The 20,336-nt window shown below is 39.6% G+C and overlaps 1 protein-coding gene across 9 annotated transcripts in view; it reads right to left on the reverse strand.

Moving 5' to 3' along the window:
• The window catches only part of EPB41L4A (erythrocyte membrane protein band 4.1 like 4A), a 282,196-nt gene that overhangs the window by 105,323 nt on the left and 156,537 nt on the right, over nt 1-20,336 (reverse strand). For 8 of the 9 annotated variants that reach the window (XM_045162144.1, XM_045162141.1, XM_045162145.1 and 5 more), the window contains 5 exons: nt 9,294-9,391; nt 7,991-8,111; nt 4,737-4,824; nt 2,413-2,501; nt 1,736-1,799 (listed from right to left, as the gene is read on the reverse strand). In XM_045162144.1, the coding sequence (XP_045018079.1) occupies nt 1,736-1,799; nt 2,413-2,501; nt 4,737-4,824; nt 7,991-8,111; nt 9,294-9,391 (460 nt within the window). The remainder of the gene's footprint in view (nt 1-1,735; nt 1,800-2,412; nt 2,502-4,736; nt 4,825-7,990; nt 8,112-9,293; nt 9,392-20,336) is intronic. The other variant, XM_045162143.1, reaches the window with a different exon arrangement.

Below are 20,336 nucleotides of genomic sequence, written 5' to 3' on the forward strand. Positions count from 1 at the left end.
ATGTGTAAAACAAAAATTTAAATCCCTTTGATTCAAGCATGAGTTGTATGTGACCTGCTCTGTCACTTACTAAAGACCACAGCCACTAAAAGAGCCAGGAGCGCACAGCGCCTCAGGATGCACACTGACAAATGGTCACGCTTTCTCAGAAATGCCAGGGCACAGGGAGCGAGCTGTGTGTAGGAAACCAGGCCACCCCCTGGAGACTGCCACTAAAAAAATAAAAAATCACACAATGACATCAATTTTATTTTTGTTTTTGCCTAATAATGAAGAAATGTAAGAAACTGAAAGTTCAAGTTAGCTGCAACTTTACCAAACATTTATCTCAAGGCAGCAGACGGCATCTTAAGGCAGTGTAGTAATAATGTACGAAGAGTTCAGTAAGGGACCTCATTCACAAAAGTAAGTGAGGTCTCAATGGAAAAATGACGTTGAATAATAGTGATGTTTCCATGAAAAAGTCTTAGCATTTTATTATCATGTTTTGTTTTGTTTTTCCCTCTCAAGGCCACGCAGTTTGTGAGGTCGTAATCCTCACAAATCGTGAGATCCCGCGACCAGGGACTGAACACGGGCCTAGCCGTTGCACGTGTGGAGCCCTAACCACTGGCCTGCCAGGGGACCCCTACTATCACAGTCTCACTAAACACTCTGCTAGCACGCCACGTAATTCTGGGAGGGATCACTGCATTTTCTTCTAGAAGCACAAATGGTAGTACCAAGTCCTCTGCTTTGGCAGCCCACCACCCTAGTACATCAGTTCACTGATCAGGTGACAAGTGTTTACTGAGTACCCCCTGCATACAGGACACTGAGCCAGATATTACGTTCCAACTGTGGTTGAAGCCACTTTTCTTCCTGTGTCTTAGTTCGTGGCTGCATCAGCAGATTGGTTTTACCTCTTTTTACAAGTACCTTATTAGAAAGTCAATTCAAGACCATTCACTTAAATTCTGTTCTGCAAAAAGCTAGTATTAAAGAGACAGAAGGGTGGATTCGCCTACGTCATATTTTCACCTGGGTATCCCATAAACATGAATCATAGTAACAGCACTTCAAGGAAGCATTATTTTCACAGGGAGATTAAAAGGAAGCTTTCATATTCTTGTCTTCTTTTGCCCGGTTTCCCTAAAACTACTCGTCAAGGCACGAGAGCACCCTGAGGCTCTAACAAATCCTGTGCCTACTACCCACGCAGTCCTGGAGGTCTCTGCCAAGCTGCAGCAGGACGGTCAGCATTTTTGCACCCTTGGCTCACACTCCCCTGAAAGCATCCAGAATTTCTCATCTGGTTAACCTACCACGGTCAACTAGGGAAAGAGCAGAAGTGTGACTTCCTATAGACTGTTCAACTGACTGTGAGACAAAATTAGGACATGTTTTGTCCTGCATGAAGGCTGCACCCTTCTAATTACATGAATCTTACCTTCACAGACAATACTAAAGAACTAATAATGATAATCACCTCCTATTCTCTCCTGTGCCCTAGAAAGGTTATTTTTTCCCCTTTGTAAAAAACTGAAGTGACATTTCTCCATTACCAACTCATTCATTTATACTCACTTCCCCTTCCCTTCCTTGAAAAGTTGTTTACCTGAGTCAATTAACCTGGTTTCCATGTGGCTGCAGCTGAAGAAAACATGGCAGTTTTACTTTACTAGGTCTTCTAAGTTATCAATGAGCAGACAAGGCTTCCCGTCTCAGAGAAGCTAAGCACTAAACACAAACTTACATCTTTTCCCAGTACTCTGAGTTCAAACTGGGTCTCCTTGAAGTGAACCTTTGTAATCCGAGGCCTGAAAAACAAAGCAGATGGTGGCGCTACTGCTGCTTTTAAGAATTAATCAGAAATTCAGAGAAGTATCCGGTAGAAAAAAAGGTTGCTCCTACTGGCTCCTTCATAGGTTGCTACTGTAACTGCAGAGAGTTCCCTGTACTATCCTTTGCTCTGGACACCTTCCTAAACACACTTCATTCTCACTCTCCTGGGCTTCTCCGGTGAATGCAGGTGAGCTTGGCATCCCCAGGCCCTGGCAGTACAGCCTTTCCAGATACAGTGTAGTGCTGTGGGCTCCCCAATCTCTCTCAGATCCTGCCTCATTTAGGGTCAGAACTCAGAGCAGTCCTGGGCCCACAGTTCACCACACACACTGGAATGGATAGGAAATCCTACTATATACAGCGTCCATGGACAAGAGAGTCTAGAATCAAAATTCCTCAAATTTACAGAGAACATACACACCGAGATGAACTAGAAGAGAACTTACAGCCAATTTCACTCATTTATTGTCAACCGCTGGAAATGCCTGTTTGCTTTCCCCCAGCACTTTCAGTGACATTCTAGTTCCATAAGCCCAATACATACAGTGCACAACTTTAATACCAATTCTGGCCTCAAGTTAAACTTACCAGAAATATTTTCCCACTTGTTTTTTATTCTTATAGACAACAACACCAACAGGAGTTAATCCTAAAAAATACTCAGATTTGTTTTCTCCCTGCAAAAACAAACATATGCTTGTAACCATAAATTTAGTCATGTAAAAACTCTCTGTCAAACTATAATTAGCCATATGCACATTATCTGTTGCATAAATACTGGATCTGGTTTTTCAAAGACATCAGCTTAGGAAGTTAGTTAAGCTATCATGGTAGCTAACTTGCTGCTCATTTTTCCTGAACTTTTTAAGAAAAGTGTTCTTGTGTATTCTAACTGGTCACCTCAGTTCATTAAAAGAAACTGGACCACCCACCAATCAGGCCACTGACTGATTCACTCCATGTTGTTTCTATAGTGGTGTTCAACGCTAGCTGCATATTAACTGGAATCCCCCATGGACCTTAAAATGCTCTTGCCTGGGTACCACCAAAACAGGTTAAATGGGAATCTGTAATGATGGAATCCAGGAAACAAAAACACATAAATGTTCTAGGTGATTCTCCTGAGCAGCCAAGAACTGACAACCACTGGCTGCCCTAAAGGGCCCTTTTCAAGATCACTTATCTTGATCTTACTCTCTGATCTGGATGATCATGAGGCCTGGTTCACCACCGTCCTCCCTAGAAACCTCAGTCAGCCACCTGCATGGTTTTCTGAGGTCTCCAGCATATGCCTTTCTATTTTCATTTGTGACTTAAGACTGCTCAAAAATTTTAAAATACGATCTCTTCTGGTAAAGACCTGAAACCTTTCATTTCTGGGCAATAACAAATCCCAATTAAGAAAATGGGATTCTGAATTGAAAATGTCACTGAGTGCATACCAAACAGGGAATTGAGTTTGTATTCATTTTTTTTTTTCTATTCTAAGGTCAAATAACAGCCTGCAAAGCCAAATTCCCAAAGAACATAAGATAAATATATTTTCAAAGAAAATCAGCTGTAGCCTATTTTTAGTTCTAAAAACTCAATTTTAAAGCAATGTATGGAAGATACTAATGAAATTAATTTGCCATAAATTTCCACCTCCCACAAAAAAAACACGTTTTTTGAATTAGGATAAACATTACACAAACGTAGAGGTATTTTACAGAAGACCCTCTTTATACATTCCCTATAAAAAATACTTTTTTAAAAAACTGAAAACCTAACAAGATTAATGTGGCAAGAAGAGAAAAAGGGAACTATTCCACAAAGTTTAAGAAGTAGTTTTAAAGGACAGTAGGATGGAACATTTAATGGTTTAATGAGATTAGATTATAATTTATCAGGGAACAACTACTTCTACCAAATATGTAACTTTCATTTCCATATTAACAGTATACACAGGGATGCTTCTAGTTTTTTACAAATAATATGAGATGATTTGTTTTGGGAAACTCTGAGACTCTTATGAGCAAAAGACATATTACAAAATGAATACATCAATTAGTGCCTGTATTACAGTAAGTATTATCAGGATTTCTTAAAAACTGAGTTCTGAGTCTATAATTCAATTGACAAGCATTCAGTCTACATACACTTTTTAGCAATTCATTTCATGTAAATAAAACATCTGATTCACTTTCTCAAATAATCAAATTTGTTTACTGCTAACTAAACTCACAAAATCAAAGACAATGACATTCCAGTCTCATGGGCATAGAAGAACCAATTGGTAACCTGAGAAAAGTGTCTCAAAGTTGAAGACCTGGTCCAGAAAACTCAGTGCAGATTCAGTGTAAGTGTCCACTGATCCTATTCAGAGAGCTTTCATCAGCCACTGAAGAAAATCTGCAAAAATGTCCCTGTTTATACAATGGCAATAACTACAGTAGGCAGTAACCCTAATACTGGTAACACCTGCACATCCAACATAGAACCACCAAGAGTTATACATGTACTGTCGCCTAAAGTCTGCTTTGCCATGCAGGTGATTTTATGAATGCTTTTCAGCCATACACTCTATTTTTGGAAAATCCTCCTGTTTTCTGTCTAATAGAATCAATTATAGACCTAATATAAACAATTTAAAACCGTTTTGACATTTAGCTAACCCCTCTGGAATTATTATCCAGATTGTGTTTTCAAGCCAGTTAATTGTTTCTACACATGGAAATACAATCACAGACTTTTATGCAAAACTCATTAGGATTTAAATGACACAAAAGATTCTTTATATTCAAAAACACAGATGAAAAAGTATCATCTGCTCACTAAACAACAGGACTGCTGCTTTCCTTTGGGAGTTTCAGTGACTTTTTAAGAAAATGTCATCAGCTTAAAATATTCTGTGTTAATTAAATGTTACTCACATAGACAGGATGGAGGTCAACACCATACATCTCCAGGGATTTGGCAGTCCTCAAGTAATTCAGCTCTGCTTCAGAAGGAGCCTGACCCCTGCACTCAGCATAAAAACAAAACAGCCTTACTTTACTTACAGCTACTGCGCTCACAGGGAATATAAACCATTTTCGCTATATTCACTAGAAAAATAAATAATCCTTTGTGCTAATGAAAACTTAAGTCTTCATATTTCAAGAAGCCTCCTGCCTTCCTGGTGACAAAATTTTATATTTTGAGGTGTTACTTGTAAGTTTCATTTACCAAATCTAGTTTTGCTCATTATAGCCAATTCCAATAGCTCCACACATATTAAAAAGTCTCAGTTTCAGGAACCCCAAAGAGATTATTGAGCATATAAGCACTCAAATGAAAAAGCACACCCCTTTGCAAAGAGTAAAATGTCTCTATGCTCCAGCAGCTCTCCATCGGGAAGTAAACAGAGGAGAGCAGTGGTGGGAGGAATGAGAGTGGGCTCCTCAACAACCAACCGGGCTCAACGGCATTTCCTGAGCACATGTGCAGTTCTTTAGAAACTGCAAAAATATCCGTCATTTTCTTAGTACAAAATGCTTGTCACTTTTCTTAAAGTCTTCCCCAACTCTTCATCAGTGATAATATACAGAAAACAGCATTCATTCCTAATGAGGATAAGCATCTGCCAAGAATCTCCACAGATAAGTGGAACTCTGTGTGTGTGTGTATATGTGTGAGATAGACAGTGAGAAAGAGATTTTTAATGGTTAACAAAAGGAGTTTTTAAATATTAAAAAATATTGCTACTGCTACTGCTAAGTCACTTCAAAAATACTACTTCAAGGCAATCCCATGTTTCAGCCATGGTACTCTGGAAAACCCAGCAATGTAATACTTTTGAAATCTATGAAGAATGTTTACCACAAATTAGACACAAAAAAGCTACCAAATACTGATTGAGCTTTAGCCTCTTAAAAGTAACCACCATGCTGTCAATGCCATCACATAAAACAGACAAGGTGCTTTGCCAAAGCTCCTCGATAATTTCAAAACATAATTGTACTTGAGAACTCCTAGCACAATTAGTATTCTCAGAATGTGCCAAATACACTGCCCTTCATAATTTTGTAACAGGCATTCTTTCAGCACTCATTTCAGTGAAACCTTATAATGCAGGACTCTAGAATAAGGCTAGAATACAAGGTAGAGAGCCTGGTTTCTCTGATTGCAATTTCTGCTGCTACTCATTGAAACAAATCCTTTAGGCAAACATTTTTTTGTTGACCAGATTAATTCTACATCTTTTTCTCTTAAGTATGGTAGATCTGAAACCAAGCAAATTCAAGAGGGAAAGTTACATGAGAGGCAATAAAGGCAAAGTTAATCAGTATAGGAAATTTAACAAAATAACTATAATTAAATTATAACTTCAATGCTGCAGGTCATTAATTGAAAATCCTACTAGTGGAGTGTGTGTATTTCTCAGAAGTGCATGTGGTGTTAATATAATACCCTTTGAAAAGCCACACTGGTGTCATGATCTCCAGATTCATTGCTAAAGACTGAATAAGGGTTTGCTTGTAACTGTGAAGAATTTGCATACTTAAGACAGAGCAAATCCAGAATACATTAAGGCTTTTGTGATTATAAAATGTGTTCACAGTTTAAAAAAATTAATTTTACGAGGTACTGGTGACTAAAAAAATATAAAATTGTAAAATATAGTACGAACAGAATGATTTCATTTATGTATTTCATACATACATAAATACATTTATATATTTCATTTCATACATACATAAATCTATATAAAATAAATTTTCATACAAAATAAATTTTCTCTGTGGGAAATTATGCATAGAGAGGGATCTGAAAGGCCACTGACTAAAAATATACTGACTTTAAGTATTAGGATTTACTCTTTTACACTTATTATTTTCCTTTTTAAATTGTCTGGGTTTCCTATGAGCATTTTGGTGTTATAAGCAGTAAAAAAAAAAAAAAACCTTTAAAAAGAAAAATGTTCAAGACATAGAATAAGAAACTTTTCTTAAGCCTGTCAATAGCATAAGATGATCGCTGATACAATGTAAAGTGGGATTCTTTTTTTTCCAGCTTTATTGACATATAATTGATATATAACATTATGTAAGTTAAAGCTCAACATTCAGAAAATGAAGATCATGGCATCTGGTCCCATCACTTCATGGGAAATAGATGGGGAAACAGTGGAAACAGTGTCAAACTTTATTTTTTGGGCTCCAAAATCACTGCAGATGGTGACTGCAGCCATGAAATTAAGACACTTACTCCTTGGAAGGAAAGTTATGACCAACCTAGATAGCATATTGAAAAGCAGAGACATTACTTTGCCAACATAGGTCAGTCTAGTTAAGGCTATGGTTTTTCCAGTGGTCATGTATGGATGTGAGAGTTGGACTATGAAGAAAGCTGAGTGCTGAAGAATTGATGCTTTTGAACTGTGGTGTTGGAGAAGACTCTTGAGAGTCCCTTGGACTGCAAGGAGATCTAACCAGTCCATTCTGAAGGAGATCAGCCCTGGGATTTCTTTGGAAGGAATGATGCTAAAGCTGAAACTCCAGTACTTTGGCCACCTCATGCGAAGAGTTGACTCATTGGAAAAGACTCTGATGCTGGGAGGGATTGGGGGCAGGAGGAAAAAGGGATGACAGAGGATGAGATGGCTGGATGGCATCACCAACTCAATGGACGTGAGTTTGAGTGAACTCCAGGAGTTGGTGATGGACAGGGAGGCCTGGCGTGCTGCGATTCATGGGGTTGCAAAGAGTCGGACACGACTGAGCAACTGAACTGCACTGACTGAAGTTCAAGGTGTATAACACATTGATTTGATACATTTAAATACATATTGCATAATGATTACCACCATAGCATGGCTATCATTTTTGTTGTGATAACATTTAAGATCTACTCTCTTAGCAATTTTCAAGTATATGAATACACTGTGAGGGCACAATGCTAAGTGACATGAGACAAATGAAGACAAATACTGTAAAATATATCACCTGTATGTGGAATTAAAAAAGGAGACCTCATAAAAACAGAGACTAGCATGGTGGTTACCAGAGGTTGGGGGAGGGGAGGGGTGTGTGTATGTGAAACAGAGACATGTTGGTCAAAGAATATAAATGTCCAGTTATAAAATGAAGTTCTGAGGCTCTAATGTACAACATGCTGATTATTGTTAATAAAATGTGCTTCTTACATTAGAGTTTTATGAATCCTTTCTATAGCTTCTTCAAGTTCTTCCTTTTGATCAGGAACAAATCGGTACTCTGACACATAGCCTGCAGTATGCTTATATGGATCATAATCTCCAAGTTCAGCTAAAAAAGAAAGAAAATGTAATTTTTTTTCCATTTTAGGATAATATACCTAAAAATACAGGAATAAAAGTATTCCTATCATGCTTAAATATTTTCTTCAAATGCTTTATTAATAAATTTATATAAGGTAACTAATTTTAGTTTAAAACAACTCTGCTGAGCATATATAGAAAATATCAACAAAATCTTAACTAAAAAACATAACATTTTTGCTTTCTGTGAGACTATAACTATCATTTTCATTTAACTTATTCTTACCAGTTTATATGAAGTACAATGTTGTAAACAGAATTTAAAGCACATAGAATGGAAATGCCTGAGGTGAAAAACAACCAGATCCTCTCTCTGACAAGGACACCAAGAGATAAAGCATGTGGTTCAAAACATATTTGCCCCAAATAATGGTCATGGAAATATAATACACTGTTGCACATAACCCCACTACAGTTTACACAAAGAACAAACTGAAACCAGAGAATTCACTATGTTATGCTTATAAAAATTCTTCCTACATTAATCCAGCTTCCAAGCCCAACCCAGTTCCCCAGTTCATTTACACAGCATTTTCCTGGGAATATTTTTTCTAGACTATTTCTGGTCTGCAAGAACTACACAGGCAAGGAACATATTGTCTCATCACCCCATACCTAGCTTGATTACTTGAAGGGGCTCAGTAATCATAAACAGAAGACAGCCTCAGATTCAGCCTCCAAAATGACAATGCAGCCTGGAGCTGCCCCCTCAATATGGTGGCCACATTGATGCCAAGAGCTAATGGACAATGGGTGCTGCGTGCAGGCAACACATCAAACTGGTGATGGCACCTGCCCATGTGGAATCTTCACAGCAGCCGCCTGGAATCAATGGGATCTCTGAGACACAGCAGCTATGATGGATCGATCAACTTAGGCAGAATGTAGAACAGAACAGATTTTTAGACTCTCCACTGAGTCAAGAATCAATGCCACTCCTATGACTAAAATTCCACAGGACCTACTATCAGGGATATGTAACCAGTTTCATTTTCACCTCTTCTGAAGGCATGTTGATTAAACCTAGAATTCTAACTAAATTCAATTTCTTTTTAGTAAAATGTCATTTAGTTTATAAACTTGCTTAAAAAGAAAAATTCAAACATCCTTCTCAAGACCTCTGAAGCAAGTCTGCTTAAGTGAAACCTACCCTGGATGGCATACGCTCCCAGTTGAGCAGCAGTGTTAATGGGGCAGGGCAGCCGGCCCTGAAGGACATCTTGCTTCACCTGCAAGAAAAACTGATACCTAAAAGAGAAACAGAAAAGAGAGATTAATAATCTCTTCCACTACTGTGATCTGAAGGTTCAGACTCTGAAACCTGTCGCCTTTAATGAAAATGAAGCTAATTTTTGCTCTTTTGTGAGGGGGCTGTTGAGGGAACAGGGACTATTTAAACACACTGCAGAGGCAATCAGGGTATGACTAAGGAGTGAAGGGTCTCAAGTTCAACCAGCTGGACTGCATCCCAGATCCAGGACTCACTAGCTGTTTGCCTTGAGTGGCTATTTCATGTAACAACCAGGCTCCTCAATGGTAAAAGTGAGACCAGGAAGTATCTACACCTCATCAGGTGGATATGGATGTTACGTACAAGCTATTCCTACCATTCTCATCACTGCCGCTGCTGCTGCCACTATGACATGTTCTCCTTAGAATGAACATATTACAAGGACACACTCAATAAGCTATGTGTTCCCTACCGAGTCTAAAATCATGGATACAGGACAGAAAGGTCATTATAATTCCATCAGTCCTCGCTGCCCATTACCTGAGGCTTTGCTCATTCCATGTGCTGAAAGAAAACCTTTTATAATAACAGTGCCACACATAACTGAAGACTTATAAAGTGAGGTTAGTACCATTTTTACCTCCATTTTGCAGATGAACAAGTTAACAGACAAAAAGAGATGAAAAAAATTTGTCCAAGATCTCACAATTAGTTATGTAGCAGAACTAGAACTGGAACCCAGTAGCAATTATGACCCAGAACTCTCTAAATCAGGATGTTATGCAATCTTTAAGTTAAGGTTTTCCCCTTCCCCTTCCATTCAGGCTTTCTGCCAGTGGGTGACGGATGTGAAAGGTTTATGAACCAATACAATGAACAGTCAATGCCATCCTCGGTCATCACCACTCACTTTCTCTCTCACTTCAGGCTGTCTTTTGTGATTTCTCTATTTACAAGGTGATTCCTGCTGTCACTGGAAAGGACCAGGAGAAAGCACAGGAAATTAACTATAAAAGTCAGTTCTCATAAGTATTTCTTTACCAAATGCTCACAATAAAGTTTTTAGTGAGAGAATTTTAAATGCTACTCTGATAATTTCTAGAAGTTCAATTGAGTTGCTCAGTCATGTCCGACTCTTTGCACCCCCATGGACTGCAGCATGCCATGCCTCCCTGTCCATCACGAACTCCCAGAGATTACTCAAACTCAAGTCCATTGAGTCAGTGATGCCATCCAACTATCTCATCCTCTGTCGTCCCCTTCTCTTCCTGCCTTCAATCTTTCCCAGCATCAGGATCTTTTCAAATGAGTCAGTTCTTCACATCAGGTGGCCAAAGTATTGGAGTATTAGCTTCAGCATCAGTCCTCCAATGAATATTCAGGACTGATTTCCTTTAAGATGGACTGGTTGGATCTCCTTGCAGTCCAAGGGACTCTCAAGAGTCTTCTCCAACACCACAGTTCAAAAGCATCAATTCTTCGGTGCTCAGCTTTCTTTATAGTCCAACTCTCACATCCATACATGACTACTGGAAACACCATAGCTTTGTCTAGACGGATTTTTGTTGGCAAAGTAATGTCTCTGCTTTTTAATATGCTGTCTAGGTTGGTCATAGCTTTTCGTTCAAGGAGCAAGCATCTTTCAATTTCATGGTTGAAATAACCATCTGCAGTGATTCTGGAGCTCAAAAAAATAAAGTCAGCCACTGTTTCCCCATCTATTTGCCATGAAGTGATGGGACCAGATGCCATGATCTTAGTTTTCTGAATGTTGAGCTTTAAGCCAACTTTTTCACTCTCCTCTTTCACTTTCATCAAGAGACTCTTTAGTTCTTCTTCACTTTGTGCCATAAGGGTGGGGTCATCTGCATATCTGAGGTGATTGATATTTCTCCTGGCAACCTTGATTCCAGCTTGTGCTTCATCCAGCCCAGTGTTTCTCATGATGTACTCTGCATATAAGTTAAATAAGCAGGGTGACAATATACAGCCTTGACGTACTCCTTTCCCTATTTGGAACCAGTCTGCTGTTCCATGTATGGTTCTAAACTGTTGCTTCCTGACCTGCATACAAATTTCTCAGAAGGCAAGTCAGGTGGTCTGATATTTCCATCTCTTTGAGAATTTTCCACATTTTGTTGTGTTCCACACAGTCAAAGGCTTTGGTATAGTCAATAAAGCAGGAATAGATGTTTTTCTGGAACTCTTACTTTTTCGATGATCCAGCGGATATTGGCAATTTAATCTCTGGTTCCTCTGCCTTTTCTAAAACCACCTTGAATACCTGAAGTTCATGGTTCATGTATTGTTGAAGCCTGGCTTGGAGAATTTTGAGCATTATTTCACTAGTATGTGAGATGAGTGCAATTGTTCAGTAGTTTGAGCATTCTTTGGCATTGCCTTTCTTTGGGACTAGAATGAAAACGGACCTTTTCCAGTCCTGTGGCCACTGCTGAGTTTTCCAAATTTGCTGGTACACTGAGTGCATCACTTTCACAGCATCATCTTTTAGAATTTCAAATAGCTCAGCTGGAATTCCATCACCTCCACTAGCTTTGTTCGTAGTGATGCTTCCTAAGGCCCACCTGACTTCCCATTCCAGGATGTCTGGTTCTAGGTGAGTGATCACAACATCATGATTATCTGGGTCATGAAGATCCTTTTTGTATAGTTCTTCTGTGTTCTTGCCACCTCTTCCTAATATCTTCTGCTTCTGTTAGGTCCATACCATTTCTGTCCTTTATTGTGCCCATCTTTGCATGAAATGTTCCCTTGGTATCTCTCATTTTCTTGAAGAGATGTCTAGTCTTTCCCATTCTATTGTTTTCCTGTTTCTTTGCATTGATCACTGAGGAAGGCTTTCTTATCTCTCCTTGCTATTCTTTGAAACTCTGCATTCAAATCGGTATATCTTTCCTTTTCTTCTTTGCCTTTAATTTCTCTTCTTTTCACAGCTCTTTGTAAGGCCTCCTCAGACAACCATTTTGTCTTTTTGCATTGTTTTTCTTGGGGATGGTCTTGATCCCTGTCTCCTGTACAATATCATGAACCTAGGTCCATAGTTCTTCAGGCACTCTGTTTATCAGATCTAATCCCTTGAATCTATTTCTCACTTCCACTGCATAAATGTAAAGGATTTGATCAAATTTGTACCCACAGGCTTAAGTGAAAATCTGCTTAACACCCTGCAGTTTTCGCACTGCTCAGTAATGCCACCACCGTTCTCAGGTAATGGAAACCAAGAACAATGTGTAACCCATGGCACCCACATTCCATCACAAAATCTGTTTTCTGGGGTCTATACATTTTTCACCATCTCCTAGTCTGGGTAACTAACCAGAACATTTCTAAAACTTTCACAACCCTGTCACTAATCATACTTGTATCTCTTACAAACAAGAAATAAATGGGATAATGTTACTCCCTTGATTTACAAAAAAAAAAAAACAAATAAAACAAAACAAACAAAACTTAAGAGACTTCCCTATGCCTTCAGGATAAAGTTCAAGATCCCTAAGATAGATTGTAAGACTTTGCTTACTTCTTGAGCCAAATCTCTTGCCATTAACTAATGACTACCCCCACTCCCTAACTTGTAATCACTTTTCCAGCCCTACTTAAACACTTTCCATTCCCTGAATGTTCATCTTAGGCATCAAATCCACTTTGTTATAATCATCTGGGTCCCTCTTGAAGAGGAGAAAAGCAGAGTAAAGTAACATTAGCAGAACTGAAATGCAAAAATATAAAGATATTTAACCAGAATTACTACAGATTACTGGAAACTTGTGTTAGCTTCACTCCCTTCCTCAATTGCTAACTTGGAATCTCTTTTCCCGAGGTGTATTTTTTTTTTTTTTTTTTTGAGTAAATGGGTCATAGATGCATATTTTTCTTGCCCTACTAAGACTTTTACAATACTTGATTGAACAGTAAAAATCTTTTGCCAAATAAATTGAGGGGCCTAATTCTATAGACTTTGCTTCAGAGAGAAATGGAAAGAGAACCAAAGAGATGAGAAAACAAAGAGCTTAAACAGAGAGAAAAACAAGCAGGTAAAAAGGAGAAGAAACCAGATCCCACCAATGACTATATTTCTAGTATCTCAGGCTTAGCACACAATAAGTACTCAGTAAATACCTGTTGACTTGATGGATATAAGAATGAACAGGAAGACAGATGGATGAAAATGGGGACAAATTAGCATCCTGTGTTGTCTCTGAAGGACTTCCCTGGTGGCTCAGATGGTAAAGTGGCTGTCTACAATGCAGGAGACCCGGGTTCAATCCCTGGGTTGGGAAGATCCCCTGGAGAAGGAAATGGTAACCCACTCCAGTACTCTTGCCTGGAAAATTCCATGGACTGAGGAGACTGGTAGGCTACAGTCCACGGGGCTGCAGAGAGTCGGACCCGACTGAGCGACTTCACTTCACTAGTGTATATGCACTGTCACCCCAGTGAGATTATGAGCCCCAGAAGTTGGGGGTCCTCCATCTTTCATCCCAACCTCCCTCATCACAAGAGTACAACATGTAAAACACAAGAGAAGGACTTCAAATACTGGCATCACCATTTTCTGTTTATGTGATGTTCATAGAGAAGAGCTGACTTGACACCCCGGACGTACAAGCTGCTAAGGACCATCAGTGATTCAGCAAGTGTCAGGGATGAGAAGAACAGGCAAAGGAGACTTGCTTAAAGAAGAGGTAGAGAGAAACTGTTCTTTCAGGAGCCCAAACAGGAGGTTCTGAGGCCAAAGACAACCAAAAATGCTTGAAGAATACCAATGCAGCTTGAAGCATGCCTTCCCATGACTTAAGACCCTGCTGAGTAAACTGAAAGATGTGGGGACAAGTAGAAGCTTGATTTCTGATGCCAGCTGAACGTGACACCAGGAAACCTGAGAGAAGAGGTTTGCCTGCCTACACAGGAGCAGTGTTCTCTGAATCCAACAGAGAAGCCTAATCATTTGGATAAAACAATGTGCTGGACAGAGGGGAATGTTTAAATAACAACATAATAGTAAACATGAGGGGGAGGGGGAAACAGCATGCATGGCTTAAGAAAAAGAAAAACAGGAGCCTCGCCCACTGACTATCAAGGGAATATGGCAAAGACTGGGAATAACATTTTTGCAGGTTAAAACTGATGATAAAAATACAAGAGCGAAGAGTTGTAATATCACCTTATATTTGGATAGTCTTTTAAAGGTCACAAATTTCTTCTGCATCCATACTGGAATGTGATCCATGCCTCAAATCTAATGTGTTGAGGATCATTATCTTCACTTAGAAGGAGACAGGGACCCCGGAAGTGAATGTTTAACTGAAGGTCACTCAACCCATAAAGAAGCTAAAACACACTAGCCTTCACAAAGAGAATAATATGGATTACCAGATATAATAATAATAATAAACTGAAAAGCTTAATGTCAATCTCTAACAAAGTACAATAAAATATTAAAAAACAAATGCTTATTTTTAGAAGCTATTCATCATGAATAAGTTATTTGGAACTAACATGATTCTCTTTTTTAGGAAGAGTTAAAATTTCAATGGCAACAAGATCAGTGTCTCAGTCGTGTCTTTGTGACCCTATGGACTATAACCCACCAGGCTGGTCTGCAATGGGATTTTCCAGTTAAGAAGAGCAGAGTGGGTTGAGATTTCCTTCTCCAGGGGATCTTCCCCAACCAGGGATCAAACCCACATCTCCTGAGTCTCCTGCATTGAAGGTGGATTCTTTACCACTGAGCCACAGGGGGAAGCCACAAGGTTTGTCAGCAAAGCAACAGGCAGACTCCTTCACTCACTCATTCTCTGTCTTTTCTCTCCAGAGGACTGAAACCACAGCTCTCTCTTGGTCACTACTAAATTTCATTGGTCCTCAGTGCACTGGACAACAATGCTCCACATATTATTCAATGGAGGGTGAGTCAGTGAGTGAATTCTGTCTTGATGTACAAATTCAAGAAATGCAAGCTAGGGCTCCAAGATGGTCTTTTCCTCCCTAATTTGTGTGTATGTGGGGTGGGGTGGCGTGGGGAGGTGGGGGGAGCCGTGCCCTGGGTCTTCATTGCTGTGTGTGGGCTTTCTCTAGTTCCAGCAAGTAGGAACTACTCTTGGTTCCAGTGTGAGGGTTTCTACTGCGATGGCTTCTCTTGCTGCTGGGCACAGGCTCTAGGCAGGTGAGCTCAGTGCTGGTGGCTCAAGGGCCCTAGCTGCAGGCAGGCTCTGCAGCTGTGGCACATGGGCTTGGCTGCCCTGCCACTAATGGGATCGTCCCAGACCAGGAATGGAACCTTTGTTCCCTGCACTGGCAGGCAGATTCTTATTCACTGTACCACCAGGGAAGCCCTCTTCCCTAATTATTAATCAGTAATTTAAACAGATAAGATAATTCATTTTATCTACCCTTACCATCTACTGAACACTTACATTTTTACACAGGTGGCGTGGTAGTAAAAGAATCTACCTACTAATGCAGGAGACTCAAATGACGAGGGATCAATCACTAGGTCAGAAAGATCGCCTGGAATCAGTTCAGCTCAGTTCAGTCACTCAGTCATATCCATCTCTTTGCAACCCCATGGACTGCAGCACGCCACGCCTCCCTGTCCATCACCAACTCCCAGAGATTACTCAAACTCATGCCCATTGAGTCAGTGATGCCATCCAACCATCTCACCCTCTGTCATCCCCTTCTCCTCCTGCCTTCAATCCCTCCCAGCATCAGGGTCTTTTCAAATGAGTCAGTTCTTCACATGAGGTGGCCAAAGTTTTGGAGTTTCAGCTTCAGCATCAGTCCTTCAAATGAATATTCAGGACTGATTTCCTTTAGGATGGACTGGTTGGATCTCTTTGCAGTCCAAGGGACTCTCGAGAGTCTTCTCCAACACCACAGTTCAAAAGCATCAATTCTTCAACGTTCAGCTTTCTTTATGGGCCAACCCTCACATCCATACATGACCACTGGAAAAACCATAGCTTTGACTAGACGGGCCTTTGTTGGCCAAGTAATGTCTCTGCTTTTTAATATGCTGACTAGGTTGGTCATAGCTTTTCTTCCAAGGAGCAAGCGTCTTTTAATTTCATGGCTACAGTCACCATCTGCAGTGATTTTTAGAACCCAAGAAAATAAAGCCTCTCACTATTTCCATTGTTTTCCTATCTATTTGCCATGAAGTGATGGGACTGGATGCCATGATCTTAGTTATTTGAATGTTGAGTTTTAAGGCAGCCTTTCATTCTCCTCTTTCACCTTCATCAAGAGGCTCTTTAGTTCTTCTTCACTTTCTGCCATAAGGGTGGTGTCATCTGCATATCTGAGGTTATTGATACTTCACCCCTGGAATAGGAAATGGCAATTCCCTCCAGTATTCTTGCTTGAAAAATCCCACAGACAGAGGAGCCTGGCGGGCTACAGTCCATGGGGTCACAAAGAGTAAGACACAACTGAGTGAGTGAACACACACACACACCCAAGTTTGCTTGTAATAGCTAATATATTCTTCCTGTCATCTTTTTGAAGAAATACAATAATTCCCTTTTACAGATGAGAAAATTGAGACTTTAAAAGGTTATGTAATCTTCTCAACACAACCAGTGAATGGCAGAGTAAGGCTGCAAAACCCAACCTGACCCCACAGCCTGCCTTAACAAATATGTGCATTATGCTGATAAAATCTGCAGAAAATACAGAGCTATGAATGATACATACTACATGGAAGTTTGTTATAATATTTTGAATCAGAATTGAAAATAAGTTTAACAGATGCCATGAGGACACAAAGTATTTAAAGAACTGATAAAGACAAAGAGTTCAGATCTATTTTGCATAAACCTAGAAAGAATACCTAGTGCTGACGACAGAGGTCCCAGAGATCTTTTATTTCTTATTGAACTTCCTACTGCTCTGTGAGGCAGTAAAGTTCCCTCTCGTAAAAAAGTTTAAGAAGAAGCTGGCTAACATTTCAGGAACTTTTTATAAAAATGGAATGTTGGATATATGACCTCAGAATCCCCCAGCGAAAACATTTTAGAGCAAACAGTAGGTACTCCAAGTTGAAGTGATTCTATTAACTTATATTTTTCATAGTCTGGAACCTTATTTTTTAATGTATCTTACTCACCTAAAAAAAAAAAATTCCCTCTAAATACAATGTCCTTCTGGAATACTTCATCTAATATGATCATTTATGTACTTAATGCAGCACTATCTATAATTTTAAAATGAAACAAGTTGGATATCCATCCACAAGGGCAGGAGTATAACAAATGGGTTAGATGGTGAAAGAGGTCTGTAACAATATGTATGAAATTGTGTGATTTTCAAAAGATCTATATATACAAAGAATAAGTAAAAGTTGTTTACTATAGCTATTTTTCATATACAAATTGCAAAGTATATATACAAGACAGATAAACAACAAAGACCTACTGTATAGCATAGGGAAATACATTCAGTATCTTGTAATAATCTATAACAGAAAAGACTCTGAAAAAGAATATACACATTTGTATGTTCAGTTCAGTCGCTCAGTCGTGTCCGACTCTTTGCGACCCCATGAATCGCAGCACGCCAGGCCTCCCTATCCATCACCAACTCCCGGAGTTCACTCAGACTCACATCCATCGAGTCAGTGATGCCATCCACCAGCCATCTCATCCTCTGTCATCCCCTTCTCCTCCTGCCCCCAATCCCTCCCAGCATCAGAGTCTTTTCCAATGAGTCAACTCTTCGCATGAGGTGGCCAAAGTACTGGAGTTTCAGCTTTAGCATCATTCCTTCCAAAGAAATCCCAGGGCTGATCTCCTTCAGAATGGACTGGTTGGATCTCCTTGCAGTCCAAGGGACTCTCAAGAGTCTTCTCCAACACCACAGTTCAAAAGCATCAGTTCTTCGGCGCTCAGCCTTCTTCACAGTATGTATGTATGTATGTATAAATGAACCACTTCGCCATACACCTGAAACACTGTATATCAAGTACACTTCCAGTTTTAAAAATTAAATTTAATTTTAAAAAAAGGAAACAGAAGCGAGAAAGTGAAGAAACAAAAATTAAAAAACCTAAGAGCCCATACAGAGTAGGTTGAAACAATTTTCCAAAGAACTGAAGCAAGATAAAAATTCAAGGTGAAAATGCAGACAGAAGTATGCTTTTATTTTGGGGGATTTTGTCTTTTGGTTTCCTTTTTGCTTTTGCCAAAATTATCTTGTGTAATTGACTCCCTTTTTAAGGTCTATTATGCCTAACCATTTAAGTTAGCATATTCATGCAAATCAGTGATTTTATCTTTAGGATATACTAAGAAGGAGTATATTGGAGAAGGAAATGGCAACCTATTCCAGTATTCTTGCCTGGAGAATCCCATGGACAGAGGAGCCTGGTGGGCCACAGTCCATAGGGTCACAAATAGTCAGATGTGACTTAGTAACTAAACAACAAGAGTATATAATAGTAGCACATTACATGCATATTTAACTTACCTAAATTTGACTGTATGTTTTTGTACAATAAAACCAAATTATCATAGATCATGGCCACTAACTGTAAGTTAACTATATCACCTGGTTATTACAAGATCTGGTCTAAAACTTGAAAGAAAAAAGGTTTCATTCAATATATTGTGGGGTTGTACATTACAAACAAATCCATGTATTCTGCTAATGAGCCATTAGAAGATTCTGAAAGGAAATTTCTATGCATCATCAGTATTTGTGTGAACAGATATGAAGGAATGCATTATTAGAAAACACTACTCTTTTTCTCCCTTAATACTAAATCAAGCACTCTTTTGGACTCTAACCCTCACTTAAGATGTAACTAACTGAACTGTCAGAGAAAAGAGAGAAGAAAATAGTAGTGCTAGCATTTATTACCCACTGAACTGTGAGCCAACACAACCAACTTAAAAGAGCTTCAAATACATTACTCCATTTAATGCTTATAAAAACCTTACAAGACAGCTGGTGGAGGTGGTGGTTTAGATGCTACGTCACGGCGGAGTCTTGTGACCCCGTGGACCTTAGCCCACCAGGCTCCTCTTTTCCCAGACAAGAATATTGGAGTGGATCGCCATTTCCTCTTCCAGGGGATCTTCCCCACCCAGGGACTGAACATGAGTCTGCTGCATTGGCAGGCGGATTCTTTACTTCTGAGCCACCAGGAAAGCATGAGGCAGGTACAGTTCCAATATTATAAGTATGGAAACGGAGGCACAGAGAAGTTACTGATAACATCAAAATGAAGAACTTCCCTTGTATTTTCATAAAATCTTGTGCCCTAATTCCCTGATCACTTACAGATACAAATGTGCTTGTATATCACTTGGACTCAGGTTCCCCAGAAACCTCAACTTAGAAATAACTCTTGACTACAAGGACTGTTCATGAAACTCTAGTGTAAATAGGACCCTCACCTGAGCCTCTCCCCAGTACAGTGTCCCTTCTCCCATAGAGGTTTGCGCTGAGAAAGCCTCAGTCCTGCCTTTCCAAGCGCTCACTAACAATGTAGCAATGGAAGACTGGAAAGCAGACGTGAGCACAGTTCTGCAAACGAGGCCTAATTACAATACTTCAGAGCAGAACAGCAGAGGTCCCATAGCTGACCTTCTCTCTTTTCTGTGAGACTGAGACAAATCAAGACAAAAGGCAGTGGAAGGAATAAGACTTCTAAGGAAGAAGATAAAGGACAGAACAGAAACAAAACCATAGACTGTCTTCGTTATCAAAGGTATGATTTCCAGTTCTTTGAACGACGCATTGGGTTCTACTCAAGCCACAGATGGGTTCATTAGAAAAACTGACCATTTAAAGGTAAGTTAGGGAAACGCTTCTGTTTTTGTAGGCAGGTCAGGCTTTCCAAGTGGCTCAGTGGGTAAAGAATTCGCCTACAATGCAGGAGATGCAAGTTTGAGTCCTGTGTCAGGAAGATTCCCTGGAGGAAGGCACAGCAACCCA

Source organism: Bubalus bubalis, chromosome 11 (assembly GCF_019923935.1).
Source record: "Bubalus bubalis isolate 160015118507 breed Murrah chromosome 11, NDDB_SH_1, whole genome shotgun sequence".
Lineage (NCBI taxonomy): Eukaryota > Metazoa > Chordata > Mammalia > Artiodactyla > Bovidae > Bubalus > Bubalus bubalis.